We start from the raw sequence: 12,659 nt of genomic DNA, 5'->3' as shown, positions 1-12,659 counted from the left end.
ACTGGTGCACTCAAGTTCACAAGATTCAGGAAGCAACTAATTCTATATTGTGTTTACTGCAAAATATGATTGATATTTTTGCAAAATTGTAGGCATACAAGGCAGCCGACATAGGAGCTTGAAGGGGGGTGGGGGGAGTTAAAAGTTTACATGATATAGTTTTAAATTCATGTTTTAAGTTGTGCAAAAACATTAAGGTTATAATGTTGTTATTTCAAATAATAATGTTGAAGAGGCACAAGGTCTCCTTGCAATACTGCCCTCCATATGTGGTTGATTCATATGTTGTGCACATATAAATATCGAACAATGGAGATTGGCTTTTCATCAGAAATTATGTTCTTTTTGTTATATTTTTTTTTTGGGTAGGTCGGTGGAAGGTTTGCGGGTGCAACTGTAATGAGACCCCGTTCACACTGGGGCGATCCGACTTCCCCAGGCGACCTCCGCGGTGCGAGCGCCACGAACCTCGGGGCGGCCGGCACAGACTTCATATCATTGAAGTCTATGCCGGTAGCTCCGGGTCTCCCCAAAGAAGTTCCGGACCCTGACGGAGTGACTTGTGTCGCTCCTATTAGAACGGGTCCGCAGCTTCTCTATGGAAGGCGACATGTGAGGCGACCAGGTCACCTCACAGGTCGCCCCAGTGTGAACGGGGACTTGCATGAGCACCATTTGCCTACCTTGACAGACTTTTTTCAAGTCTACATTTAGCTGGACATTGTGTGTTTACATTTTATCTCTATTCAGCAGAGACCAAACAATCTTAAAATCATTTATGGGTAGTCTGATTGCACGCAAGTTGGTCAATTGATGAGCTTGGGTACAACCAGCCTGTCAGTTTTTTTCATTTAAACTATTGCCAGCAGAGAGAGCTTCTATCAATAATACCTGTTTGTTCTCCCGGTGGCAGGAATGGCATTCCCGCTCCTCCCTCCAGTAGAACACAACGATGCAACAGTCTGTGAGGATTGTGCATTCATACTATTTTTCATTTTGTAGGATAGACACAATTGCACCGTCTGTGGCCTACACTCCCAATGCACAAGTGTGTTATTTACATTTGGGAACATATCATGTCCTGTATATTAATGATAATGTTTGATCAAACTAAACTAGATGGCTGTAACACAATTCTATGAATCGAAGCATATGACATTAATCGTGTACCTCCTGACAGTGCAGTATGCTATGTACAGCCACACCTAAATAGTGCAATGTTGACTTTTTTGAATAATGTTATTTAAATTCTTTGTTTTGTGAAAAGAATCAGAGCAAGAACATAATGTATGTAACCTTTATTTTTTGAGAAAAGTGTTTGAATAAAAGTGGTTCAAAAATGCAATGATTCCTCACTTCAATAAAACACCTTTGTCATTGAAATGTGGTATATGTGAATGTCACTTCTCATAAGTACCCGCTATGGAAAAGACACTTGAGCAGTTTCTTTCACCCTTTTATTTTTCAACATGCAAGAAATTGATTCAAAACAGGCAAGTACAAGATCACATATGATAACATAACAGCTGTACAAACTTAAATGGACCATATAGCAAAGATGTTTTCTGACACATACAGTATAGCATTCTACATGTCATTCTGCCAGCTCACTGCACCGATTCCATTGAAATATGCCAGGTAATCCAGCCTGCTTTGCCGAGCACTTTGGGTTGGTAGCCTGGAAGGCACTCGGTCCACAGAAGTTAGTCCAGCAAGGCACTCCTGCCCTTCCTCGCGGTTGGATATTCCAGATCTATCACCTTCCCGATCTGGTGCTGATGCAACATACCCCTGTACATGGCGGCGGAGGTAGTTATGAAGGACACAACATGCCAAAACAACAGTATCCACTTTATACATTGCCAAGTTAATGGCAGTTTGAAAAATGCGGAATCTGTTGGCCAGTATTCCAAACGCATTTTCTACAACCCTGCGTTCACGTGACATCCTATAGTTGTAGATCCTCTGCTCTGTGGTCAAGCCACGCATGGGGAAAGGTTTCACCAGATGTTCTCCTAATGCAAACGCATCGTCCGCTATGAAAACGAAATTGAGACCTTCCACATTCTGAGCATTTGTTGGTAAATTCAGTGTCTCGTTCTGGAGGCGCTTATAGAACTCTGTTTGCTCAATAACACTGGCATCTGAGTGGCGCCCATTTGTACCTATATCTAAGAATAGGAATTCGTAGTTAGCGTTCACAACTGCCATCATGATAATACTAAAGAATCCCTTGTAATTATAGTAATAAGATCCGGAGTTGGCAGGTGGGGTAATGCGTACATGCTTCCCATCTATCGCACCTCCACAGTTTGGGAAGTTCCACATTTCATTAAAGTTTTTGGCCACCTCCAACCATTCCTCTGTGTTCTCGGGGAACTGTAAAAACAAATAAAAAAAAAATAAAAAATATAAATCTGTGCGCTGCCGACAGAAAACGGTTAACTATTATTTTAGAAAATTGCAGTTGGTATTTGTAATATCTGAGAGTAATTAGAAAAATTACCTTTATGTATTCCTTCTGTAGAGCAGTAATCAGCGCCTTGCAGGTCTCAGGAATGATCTTTCCAAGGGCCTGCGGGGATATTCCAGTTGTGAATTTCAAGTCCTGCAAGCTTCTTCCTGTTGCCAGATACCGCAGGGTGGCTATCAGCCTTTGTTCTGCACTGATTGACTCACGCATGTTTGTGTCCTGCTTCTGTATCCAGGCAGTGACAGATGACAGGAGATGCTGGAAGCAGTCATCATCCATTCTTAAATAATTGCGGAAATCATCCGGATTGTTCTCCTGAATCTCACGGATGAGCTGCATGTGTGAGTACTTAGAACGGTTGAGGAGCCATTCCTTACTCCACGATCTTCGTCTTCTCTGTTGTTTTTGCTTGAGAACGTTCTGGATAGCCAGAACGCCGAGCATAGCAACTGGAAGGCTGGTATCCTCCATCTTTGCAGGTATCAGACAGAACGTGCGAGGAAACGAGTGAAATAACGCGGCAACACACGAACAATCTGAACAGCTCGTCACGAAGGCACTCAAGGCGTGGTTAGAGGGGTCACACGCACATTACATCATTTCCTCTCACACGCTACAGCGTGGTTACGCATACCGGAAGCTAAGAATTATCGTCCGAGAAAATTCGTATCGTGAGTAACCTCTCCCGTTAGCGAATATTATTGAGAGCTGCTAGAATACGAAAAAAAAACCGGATGGAACGTCGCCCGATTTTCGGATCGTGTGTACAGGGCATTAGTATAAAATGCGTCAATCTCTGCATCCAGTGTTATCAAGTCAGTGGTGTAGTGACCAACTAATAATATAAATTCTTGACTGCAGTTTGGAAGTACATCTTTCCAGAATTTCTTAAAACTCTTTGAAGGATTCTGATAGCAGGAAAGGTACGAAGGTGTAAACGCTGTGGGTTAATGCCTTCTTTGATGTTATGTTGGAAGAACTCATTGTGCTAGTATAAGTGTGATTTTTCTTTTTAACAGCGTTTTCATTTTACTTAAGTAGAGCGCTAAATCATCATTGTTTAAACCACTAGTTTTACATCCTGTCTCAATCTGGGACATAAATCCTGTCCAGGCACTACCATCAAGGTCCATGTTGAAAAAAGAGAGAAAAAAGGAGGGGAAGGGGAAAAGGGGAGAGGGCGATAAGGTGAAAAAAAGGCAAAGATTGTCTAATCACCTGATCTATGTAGGGGACTGAAAAGGTATAGCCTTTCAGGACATAGTTACTGATGGACTAAAGCCAAAAACTCATAAAAAATAATACCAAGATTTTATTCAAAGGGAATAAGCGATTTAATGCCATGAGGTGTATTATCCACCCTAATAAATTAATAGATTGCAAGGTGTCAAAGTTATTTTAGTATGTGGGTACCTGCGACCTAATTTATATATAGAGAAAATTTGGAGGCATGATGGACGTTAGTGGTACCATAGAATTAGACATACACTGTAGAGATACAAGTATAAAATATATATAAATTTATTACATCATCAAAAAACCATCAATCTTATATCTACCAGTAGTTATCCTGCTCCCCCCTGCGACCCCCTCCCCCCCCCCTTTTTTCCCCCTTCACCTTCCTACTTTCTCCCCCATTCCTTCCTTCCTTCCCCCCCCCCGTTTCGTCCCCCCGCCTCCCCCCTTCCTCCCTGTTCTTACCCCTCTTTCTTACAACAATATCCCACCATATGTACAATGCTTTGTCTTTTAATCCCCCTACAGTGGTTACTTCTCTTCACATTCCTTACACAAATTATTTCACCTTTCTGCTACAGTTTGCATCCTTTCTGACCTACTGCCAAGGTCTCCTGACCTTACCATGTTTCCTTCAGTGCTCTAGGCCGTGTATTGTGACTTCCGATGACATTACTTTCATGCGTGCTACATGGCCCACTGAAGGAGCAGTCGCACCCGGGCACAGCAAGTTCCCTTTTAGGGGTGCTCGGGTGTTGGCTGTGCTGGATGGGTCTCCATTCTGGGTCACCACCCACATGGTTCTTGAACCTGTTTGTTAACCTTGTTTTCTTTGTTACTATCACCGGTTTACCTTTGTTACCAATTGTACGAATGTAACCTCTCCTACTTTGATTGTACATGTTGCGTTGTATCTATTTCTGTTTTTCAATAAAAATGTTTGAACAAAGCATAAAACCATCAATAAGAGGAAAAATACAAGGTAGACAGGTCATCTTTAGAAAATACAACACATTTGAGAAAATGTCAAAAAATAGCCTCAGAGGTAAGACTATCTACAGCGCTTGCTGAAACGTATTGTGCTGTGTGCAAAAGATGAATCAACTATGGTAAATAGATGTGCAACCGAATCATACATGTCACAACTAAATTAGTAAATAAATCAATAAATATCACAGCAACTAATTCATAAATGTATGCAACAGCTGGTGGAATTTCCAATATAAGCAAATTTTGTGCAATAACCCATTAAAATATAAACGGTGCAAATATCCGTAAATAGATAAAGTGCATTTTAATTTAAAGTCCAACAATGAATGAATAAGGTGACTGTAGTTAGCAGAGTCCAAATAATTTTCCTTTGTACAAAATAAATATTCCAGTCTTTTATCAAAGTGCGGTGCTCAGTGTTAAACTTTATCCGATGCGGCTTTGTGACTTATAGGAGGCAAAGGTTCCCTTTTTCCACAGTGATATTTGTAAAGATGGGTGACTTGCCAGATGTAATGGGTCTTATGTACCTTACAGCACTAAGACCAATCATGCTTGTAGGCCCTCAGGGCCAAGGTAGGTTCCCACATGCCGCTCCTGCGATTGGGTAATGGTGGATTCCTCCTCACCTTTTCCTCACATCAGGTATGGGGCCAGGGTATGGAAAGAAGAAAAATGCTCCAAATAGTGTAGCATGATTAAAAGTAAATGTATTTCCCATCCATGGGTAAATAAGGGTAAAGGCAAAAAAGAATACAGTACTTGTGACAATGCTTCAGCTAAACTGCAGAGTGGCAGGCGGAGTGTTCCGGCTTGCGCTCCAGCTGCGTCCTGACGTCACGCTAGGGCAAGAGTACTATCTCCATCTGGTAGGAGCCCCCACATATCTGTGCATATTCTTTTACTCTAATGAATGGATCCATCCTACTCACTACTTCTCCCATTGTTTATTTTTTTTTTACAGTACTATAATCCCTCTATCATTGGAGGAGGTTTTGGGGCAGGTGCTTGCACTGGCTCATTGGGAGGCCATTGGGGTGGTTCCATCTTTTGTCTTTTGCAAGCTGGATTTGAGAGAGCACTGCCATCCTTAATAATTGAGGTGGTGATGCTCCCCCTACTTACCCTTAGCACATATCCCACGGGCCCTCCTCATCCTCCCCACCTGACTCTGAGGAGAAAACACCAAACCTATTTGTGAGGGACAGGTCCCTAGAGCTCTGTGGACCACTGGGCCCCCCCTACCTGACCATCGGAAGCCAGCGGGTCCCCACCTCTAGAGGATTTCTGCTTGTGCTTCTCTCCCTGTTTTTCCCACCTACCAATGGGAGAGGGACAAACTTCTAATCCAGAAGGGGAGTCGGAGGCTGTCGAGCCTCCACCGGCACCCTACCACCGTGCGACTCCGGAACAGACGTTCCAGCATGTCCAGGTGCCGGCTTCTCCACCTTTTCTTGACCATTCCTAGCCTGACCCACTCTACCCGACGTCTCATCCGCACCTTCAGGGGTCTCCGCCTGCTCCCTCTTTCTACCTCCTATCAGACCGCCTTAGCTGAGAGCTGGTCTTCTTTCTCACTACGGCCTCCAGTACAGGCCCATTCACCACCCCACTCACCCCAGCCTCACCCTCGGCATGGCCACCTTCATCTGCCCTAGCCTCACTAGTCCAGACTCACCAACTCCAGCCTCCCTTGCCCCACTAGCCCCACCTGCCCCAGAGATGTAACCTCTAAATGCCCTTGGGCAATGGATAAATGGATGACCCAACTCGCCGCAGAGGTTACACCTAATAAGAGCTTACTGATCGGCGAGATGATCCGGGCCGCCACATCTGACACACTTTAAAATTGTGCAATCCGCACTAAAATGCGTCGGGCTGCCACAACGAAAGCATAGTTTGGGCTGGCCTGGATAAAACACCATAATACGGTCCCGCCCAATGAATGCGTTTGCTGGGATGTGCGCAACAGTAAGACCCCCTCCAGATCCCCCACTTGCCAAGATTTTTCCTCAACGGGGCCTGGAGCTGCCCGAACCTCCCCAACCTAGTGGAAATGTCCTCTGGGGGCAAGGATTAATTTCTCCCCAAGACTGTGACATTTTTTATGTCTTCTTGCCGAGAAAGGGCCAAAAGTCTGAAGTCCTTCCAGGAGTCATGCTTTTTGACAAGCTCGTATTTAGTCAAAAAGAGCTCCAACGTGACTGGGTTCACAAAACTGGCGTGAAATTCAGTAGAGCTATGGGGTGGATCACAGAAAACTGGTCTATCACCCTGAACCCCAACCTCAGCACCAGATTAATTACATGACCCCAGCTTGGGCGAAGACCTTTGCCATAGAAACGGACTTGGACTACATTCCTGCGGCGCCTTTCAGGCCCCCACCTGTCCCTCTAGACCATGTATTAGCCCCTTGTCCACCATCAGGGACTTCCTGGAACGGTCTACTCCCGTGCTTGCCATAGATGAAATCAAGCCTGACAGGGGCCCCCGAAATACTTGTGAAGGAGCGCCCCTCTCTCAGGGCTGGCAAAAGCTTCCCCTCCTGAGAAGATCCAAGCAATCTGTAGAGACGCCATCACCACCACTTGGCAGAGCCCCCTGGGCCTGCACAACCTAGCAAGTGGCCCCCAAAACCTACTGATTTTTCCATTTGGAGCTATCCCTCGGTTCTGAGCCTCCAGACTCACAACTTCCTGGCGCCCCGCCACCTCCATAGCCACTAATGCATTCCCCAGATTCTCAAGCCCTGATACAGACTGGGCTGAGGCATTTACCCCTACTACTGGCACAATCCTTGGACTTCCTTCCACCCTGGATGCATCCTGCGCCAAACCCTGGCTGGTCACACCAACCACCAGGGACCCAGCATCCATAGATACACCATCACACACCGGAAAGGAGTCATTACTTTGCGGTTCCTCCAGCTGCTTAATAAAATCAAGAGCTGGACACTCAGTCTGCGAAGGGCCCATGGCACAACCCCCCCCCCCCCCCCCCCCAAGCTACAACTTGTACAGCAAACTTCTGGATTCTGGCAAGGTTTCAGATACTTGTGAGGTATTTTCATTATCCCTGGCTGTGACCTCGGCCAAATCCATCTCTGGTGACTAACTTCTGTTTTCTGCCACCACGTTTGACGTCACTTCCGGTCCGGACCGGAAGTGACCAGCACATTGGATGCCATTCACTGTCTCAGTTGCCATTTTAGTACCGTTTTTACCGTCCCTAGCAGCAGCATCCGGGCCTTGTGCCTTGGAATCAGCTGTGGAAACTGCAGCAAGAGCCAAATTCCCGCCTGGCCCTTCCTGCTCAACTGACCCGTTCTGCTCTATCACCAAACTGACGCTTACATCCCCCAGGCAGTATATAACAGTTTGGTGCAAAGCACCAGTTCCCTGTGCTCAGAGAGGTGTAGTCTCTTGTCCACCTCTAATGGGATCTTGCAGCTGTTTCTGGAGCTATGGACATGACAACCCAGGAAAAATACTACGGCCTTGCTGCCCCTTAAACGACTAGGGAAGCCTGGAAACACTGTAAACAAGCAAATACAGAGGCGCACCGGCCTAGTGCATTATCTTTTGGAAGGTTTATTTAAAAGAAAAGATTAAAAATACTCACAAACGAGTTTTTTGATAAAAGCATATCACACAAGGAACGCAGTCCTCAACATAGGGATCCGTGGGTGAGTCGTCCCCTGAATTTGTGAAGGCTAACGCGTTTTGAGGCTTAGCCTCTTCCTCAGATTCTACAAATGGCTGTCTGGGCCCTTTCTTAAATAGTGTAGAACCTGACACAGATAGGGGTGGGCTCTCCTCCTGCAGGGTGTGTGCATGAGGTACCCGTCCACACCATCAGTGGGCAATGTTTAGGTCACATGCACTATGGAGGGTGCCACCCCCAAATAAAAGTAAATAAATTGATCAGAGGATATATAGCAGTACAATGATATTTATAATAGTAATACAGCAGGTTAGAATGGATAAAGATATATATATAAGATATATAAATGGTACAACAATCTTTTTTGGTAAAAATAGATGAATGCAACCGTGAAGATGTATAACCGTGGAGATATATAACCAGGGGAGGTGGTGTTGATAATGTCAATAATATAAAACATATATAAGAAAGGGGGATTTTTTGTGTCATTAAGCAAGTAGGGAGATGGAACACTGCAGGAGAAGTCATGGCCAGTACACTGGAAGTACTGAACATGGACAGATACCACGAGTGACTGACCAGTATATAATACTTGATGGTAGGATAGTGCAAAGAATTGGGGCAAAGAGCATAGCATACAGGGAATAATGCATGCTGTCTGCTATCCATAGTCAGAGTTATTATACATATATATATGGGAGTATGCTTGTTAGAAAAGTGGGACAGTCTTACTTTTACAGCCTTGTTTCGGAGCAGGGGCGAAATAGGACACCTCCTAACAGATCCTCCAACAGTTGATCCGTATCTCGATGATCTGACCCAAGCAGCTGATAGTCCCAGTAAAGGGGTCACGTTTAAGGGTAGATGCGGGGGCTATAGAGTGGATGACAGCGTGGTGTAGGTTGTTATAGGGTGGAACGCACACTATCGACCCCGGAAGCATGTGTGCGTTCCATCTCAATGCTGGCCAATTGCTTAGTGCGCTCCATTCCAGAGCCCACCCACAGAGGCAGCGTCGCAATGAGCTGTCTGTCTGGGACGCACGTCGTCAGCTGGAAGGAAAGTCCTGTGTACCAGTGACTCTTTCCGGCAAAGGAAATGCCTTGTCTGTGTAGTGCAATGTGCCCGCCTATGGGGGCGTGGCCCCGGCCTGCTATTGTGAATGTGAGATGCAAATGCCCCAGAGCCGGCCTGCTGCTCGTATCGAAGTTGATAATGGGAGACCCTTAAGCCAGAGGGGGATGTGTGACACCCTAATGCCTCCATAGTGAGGTTGTTCAGAAACTTCTGAGAATGATTTTTATGGGGGGTCTCTACCCACTCCGTTCTCCCAACCCCTGTCCTAATGACAGCAGTGGGGTGGAAGGGGGCGTGGTGTATGGCTCAGGTCATGTTGGAAATCATGGAATGTCATACGTGCAAGCAGTGTTGGTGTTAGCAAAATAGGATTTCTGGGCACCCCATACACACTCCACACAGGGAAAAAGGGATGTAAATAAATATGCATACATATATGCAGATAACCAAAGCTAAGTTAGACATAGTAGAGGTATGTTCTTGAGCTGGAATATCTAAACAAATCATTAGTGCAAATGTTGACGGTTCAGTAGGAGTATGTAATGGATGGCCATGACAGGGGAATGCATGCTATAGTAGGGGATTGTATGCCATAGTGTGGCCCCACAAATGCATGCAAAATAACACCTGCATGCACATATGCACACGTGTGCGTGTACTGTGAGACGGCCCTCTGTACTATTGCTGCAGTTAAAAAGTTGGAGTGGCCATAGGGTCTGGACTCAGCTACGTGTAGGACTCAGCCTGTGGCACACATGAACTACATGGTGCCAGTAGTGGCCATAAGGATTATCCTTCGGGGTTATCTACGGAACCTCCAAGACCACACTCCTTGCACCCTCCTATGCACTCCTAAGTAGGGTATATCGCACAAAGCACCCATTACTTGGACGTCACGGTAATAAAAACCCGAGCCCAGGGGCCATGAAGTTTTGACCAGTACTGGCAAGAGAGATGGTATACCTGAATTCAAGACTCTTTGTACTGGTGGTCTATGGGCAGGTTATATAACCCCATGGACCTCCAGGTCCTCATTCAGTCCTCCGGATGCCAAAGACCCCAAGGTGAATATCCAGTAGGTTTCCCACCTGCACAGTTTTTGAAATCTAGCTCCATCATCCTGATGTTTGCTTATGGCCTCGATTCCAAAGACCCTCACCATTGTGGCATTGCCTAAAGTGTCTCGGGACTGAATAGCTGGTGCATTCCTTCTTATTGTCGTTTCTGCATAGGATGTTGTTCTTGTGTTCTCCAAACTTAGCTCTCAGAGGACGTATGGTACGACCCACATATAGCTGACCGTACGGACATAGGAGAACATAAACCACGAAGTTCGTTCTGCAGTTGATAAACTGTTTGATCGCGTGGGCATGGCCATCTAGACCCGACAGTTCTCGCTTCCTGTGCCACATGAACGGACAGCAGCCACATTGTCTTACACCGCATTTGAAACATCCTGTTTGATCGAAAAGCGTATGCCAGGGATTATTGGTAGGGATATTCTTCTTTTCCTGTATGGTCCGCACCCTGCTTGGTGCGATTTTGTTCCTTTAGGTCCATGGATTTCCTAAAGATCACCTCTGGCCTTTCAGGGAGGGTGTCCTTCAGTGCTGGATCTTTTTTTTAAATTTAATCATTTTTATTCGTTTTTTCAATCAAAGTATAACAAAAAACAAAATATACATTTTCCATGGCACAGTTACCCTTTATGAAGAAATGATCATGAAAAAGGAGATAAACAAATCAAAAAATAAATAAACCATTAGTGTTTGCCTACAATATTTTAAATGTTGTGCTACAGTTGTTCTTGTCAGGGAAAAATGTGGATAGAAACCCACATCGTGATCAGTGAAAAAATGTGAATATTAAACATCGTGATAGGAAGAAGAAAAAAAAAAAAAAAGGGGTTCAAACCGTATGATACACATTTACACATTGTGATTCCTCCTCGTGTCAAAAAATATTAAAAATGCAAATTCAAACTTAAAACAACGTGATAAGTGTACAAACTCCCTAAGTGGAAAAAAAAAACATATTAAATTGTGATGAGAGAGATCAGTGAAGAGGAAAAAAAAAAATTCCCATGATGAGTCTCCTCATCATCATCCAAATTAGAAAGGCACTTATCATGCCTATCTCTGTGCCTTGGAAGAATTCCTACTATAATCTAACCCCAGAAAAAAAAAAACGGTTCAGAATAGGGCCTCCAGGGTAGCCCAATACAAAAATCTAGTGCACTCCATAAAGAGCCACATTAAATGACTTCCAATTGATAAGCCTCTGCACCAATGAAATTCACCCAGGGCCTCCATCGGTCTCTAGTCTGTTCCTCCCAGTTCTTTAAAGTGGCAGTTAACTCCTCCATCTTATAAATCTCATTAACTTTTTAGTACCATAATCTACTTCCCGGAGGTTGAGTTTGTCTCCACATGGCTGGAATACAAGCCTTTGCCGCATTAAGAAGTCGGAGTGTCAGGGACTTCTTATATCTACGGATTGAACTTCTTGTGAGGTGAAGGAGACAATACGCTGGATCATCTCCGAGCTCGACTGCAGTCAGTTGCTTAATGACTGCCGCAACTTTAATCCAAAAGGGTCGCAATAGGGGGCAAGTCCAAAAAATGTGGAGCATTGAACCCGCCTCCGACCCACAACGCCAACACCTCTGAACAATCTACTCCCATCCTATGCATCAACACGGGAACTCTGTACCACCTAGTTAATATTTTATATCCCACCTCCTGATATTTGCAGTCCATAGAAGATTTATGCACCAGTGTTAGGATCTTATTCTTTTGTGTTTTCGTCAAAGTAATTGCAAGTTCCCGCTCCCATTGAGATAGAAACGACAGATGTTGTTCCTCCCGTTCCTCCACCAGTATTGAATAGAATAGGGATAGAGTATGTTTGAGGGGATCCCCTGCTCTACATAAGGATTCAAAAGTAGTTAAAGCCCTTGGTATATAACCCCTTTGTCCAACAGAAAGGAGGAAATGTCGTAATTGATAGATACTCAAGTGGTCCAGATCTAATCCGGGCCATGCAGCGATCTCCCCATGGGTGGGCACAGGGCCCTGCTGCCATACTTCAAGTAATCGTATCTTTCCAATTTGGGCTAATCCACGTATCTTGGCACTTGTACATCCCGGAGGTTGCCAAGTATAGAGATAAGAGGGGAAGGCACAGGAGCTATCTTTGGATGTTGTTGGACTCTCTGAGA

At 44.9% G+C, this 12,659-nt stretch overlaps 1 protein-coding gene across 1 annotated transcript; it reads right to left on the bottom strand.

Moving 5' to 3' along the window:
• Positions 1 to 1,587: 1,587 nt before the first annotated feature.
• Positions 1,588 to 2,944, bottom strand: LOC309567394 (putative nuclease HARBI1; the record flags this gene model as incomplete). Its single annotated transcript, XM_082272796.1, has 2 exons — positions 1,588 to 2,379; positions 2,507 to 2,944. 2 exons carry the CDS (start codon positions 2,942 to 2,944, stop codon positions 1,588 to 1,590), a joined length of 1,230 nt encoding a protein of 409 aa, XP_082128922.1.
• Between the last annotated feature and the right edge of the window lie 9,715 nt (positions 2,945 to 12,659).

The sequence above is a fragment of the Pelophylax lessonae genome (genome assembly GCF_965119305.1).
Source record: "Pelophylax lessonae genome assembly, chromosome: 11".
In the NCBI taxonomy this organism is placed as follows: Eukaryota; Metazoa; Chordata; class Amphibia; order Anura; family Ranidae; genus Pelophylax; species Pelophylax lessonae.
The sequence above is the reverse complement of the archived record's forward strand: the minus strand, read 5'-3'. Positions and strand labels throughout refer to the sequence as shown.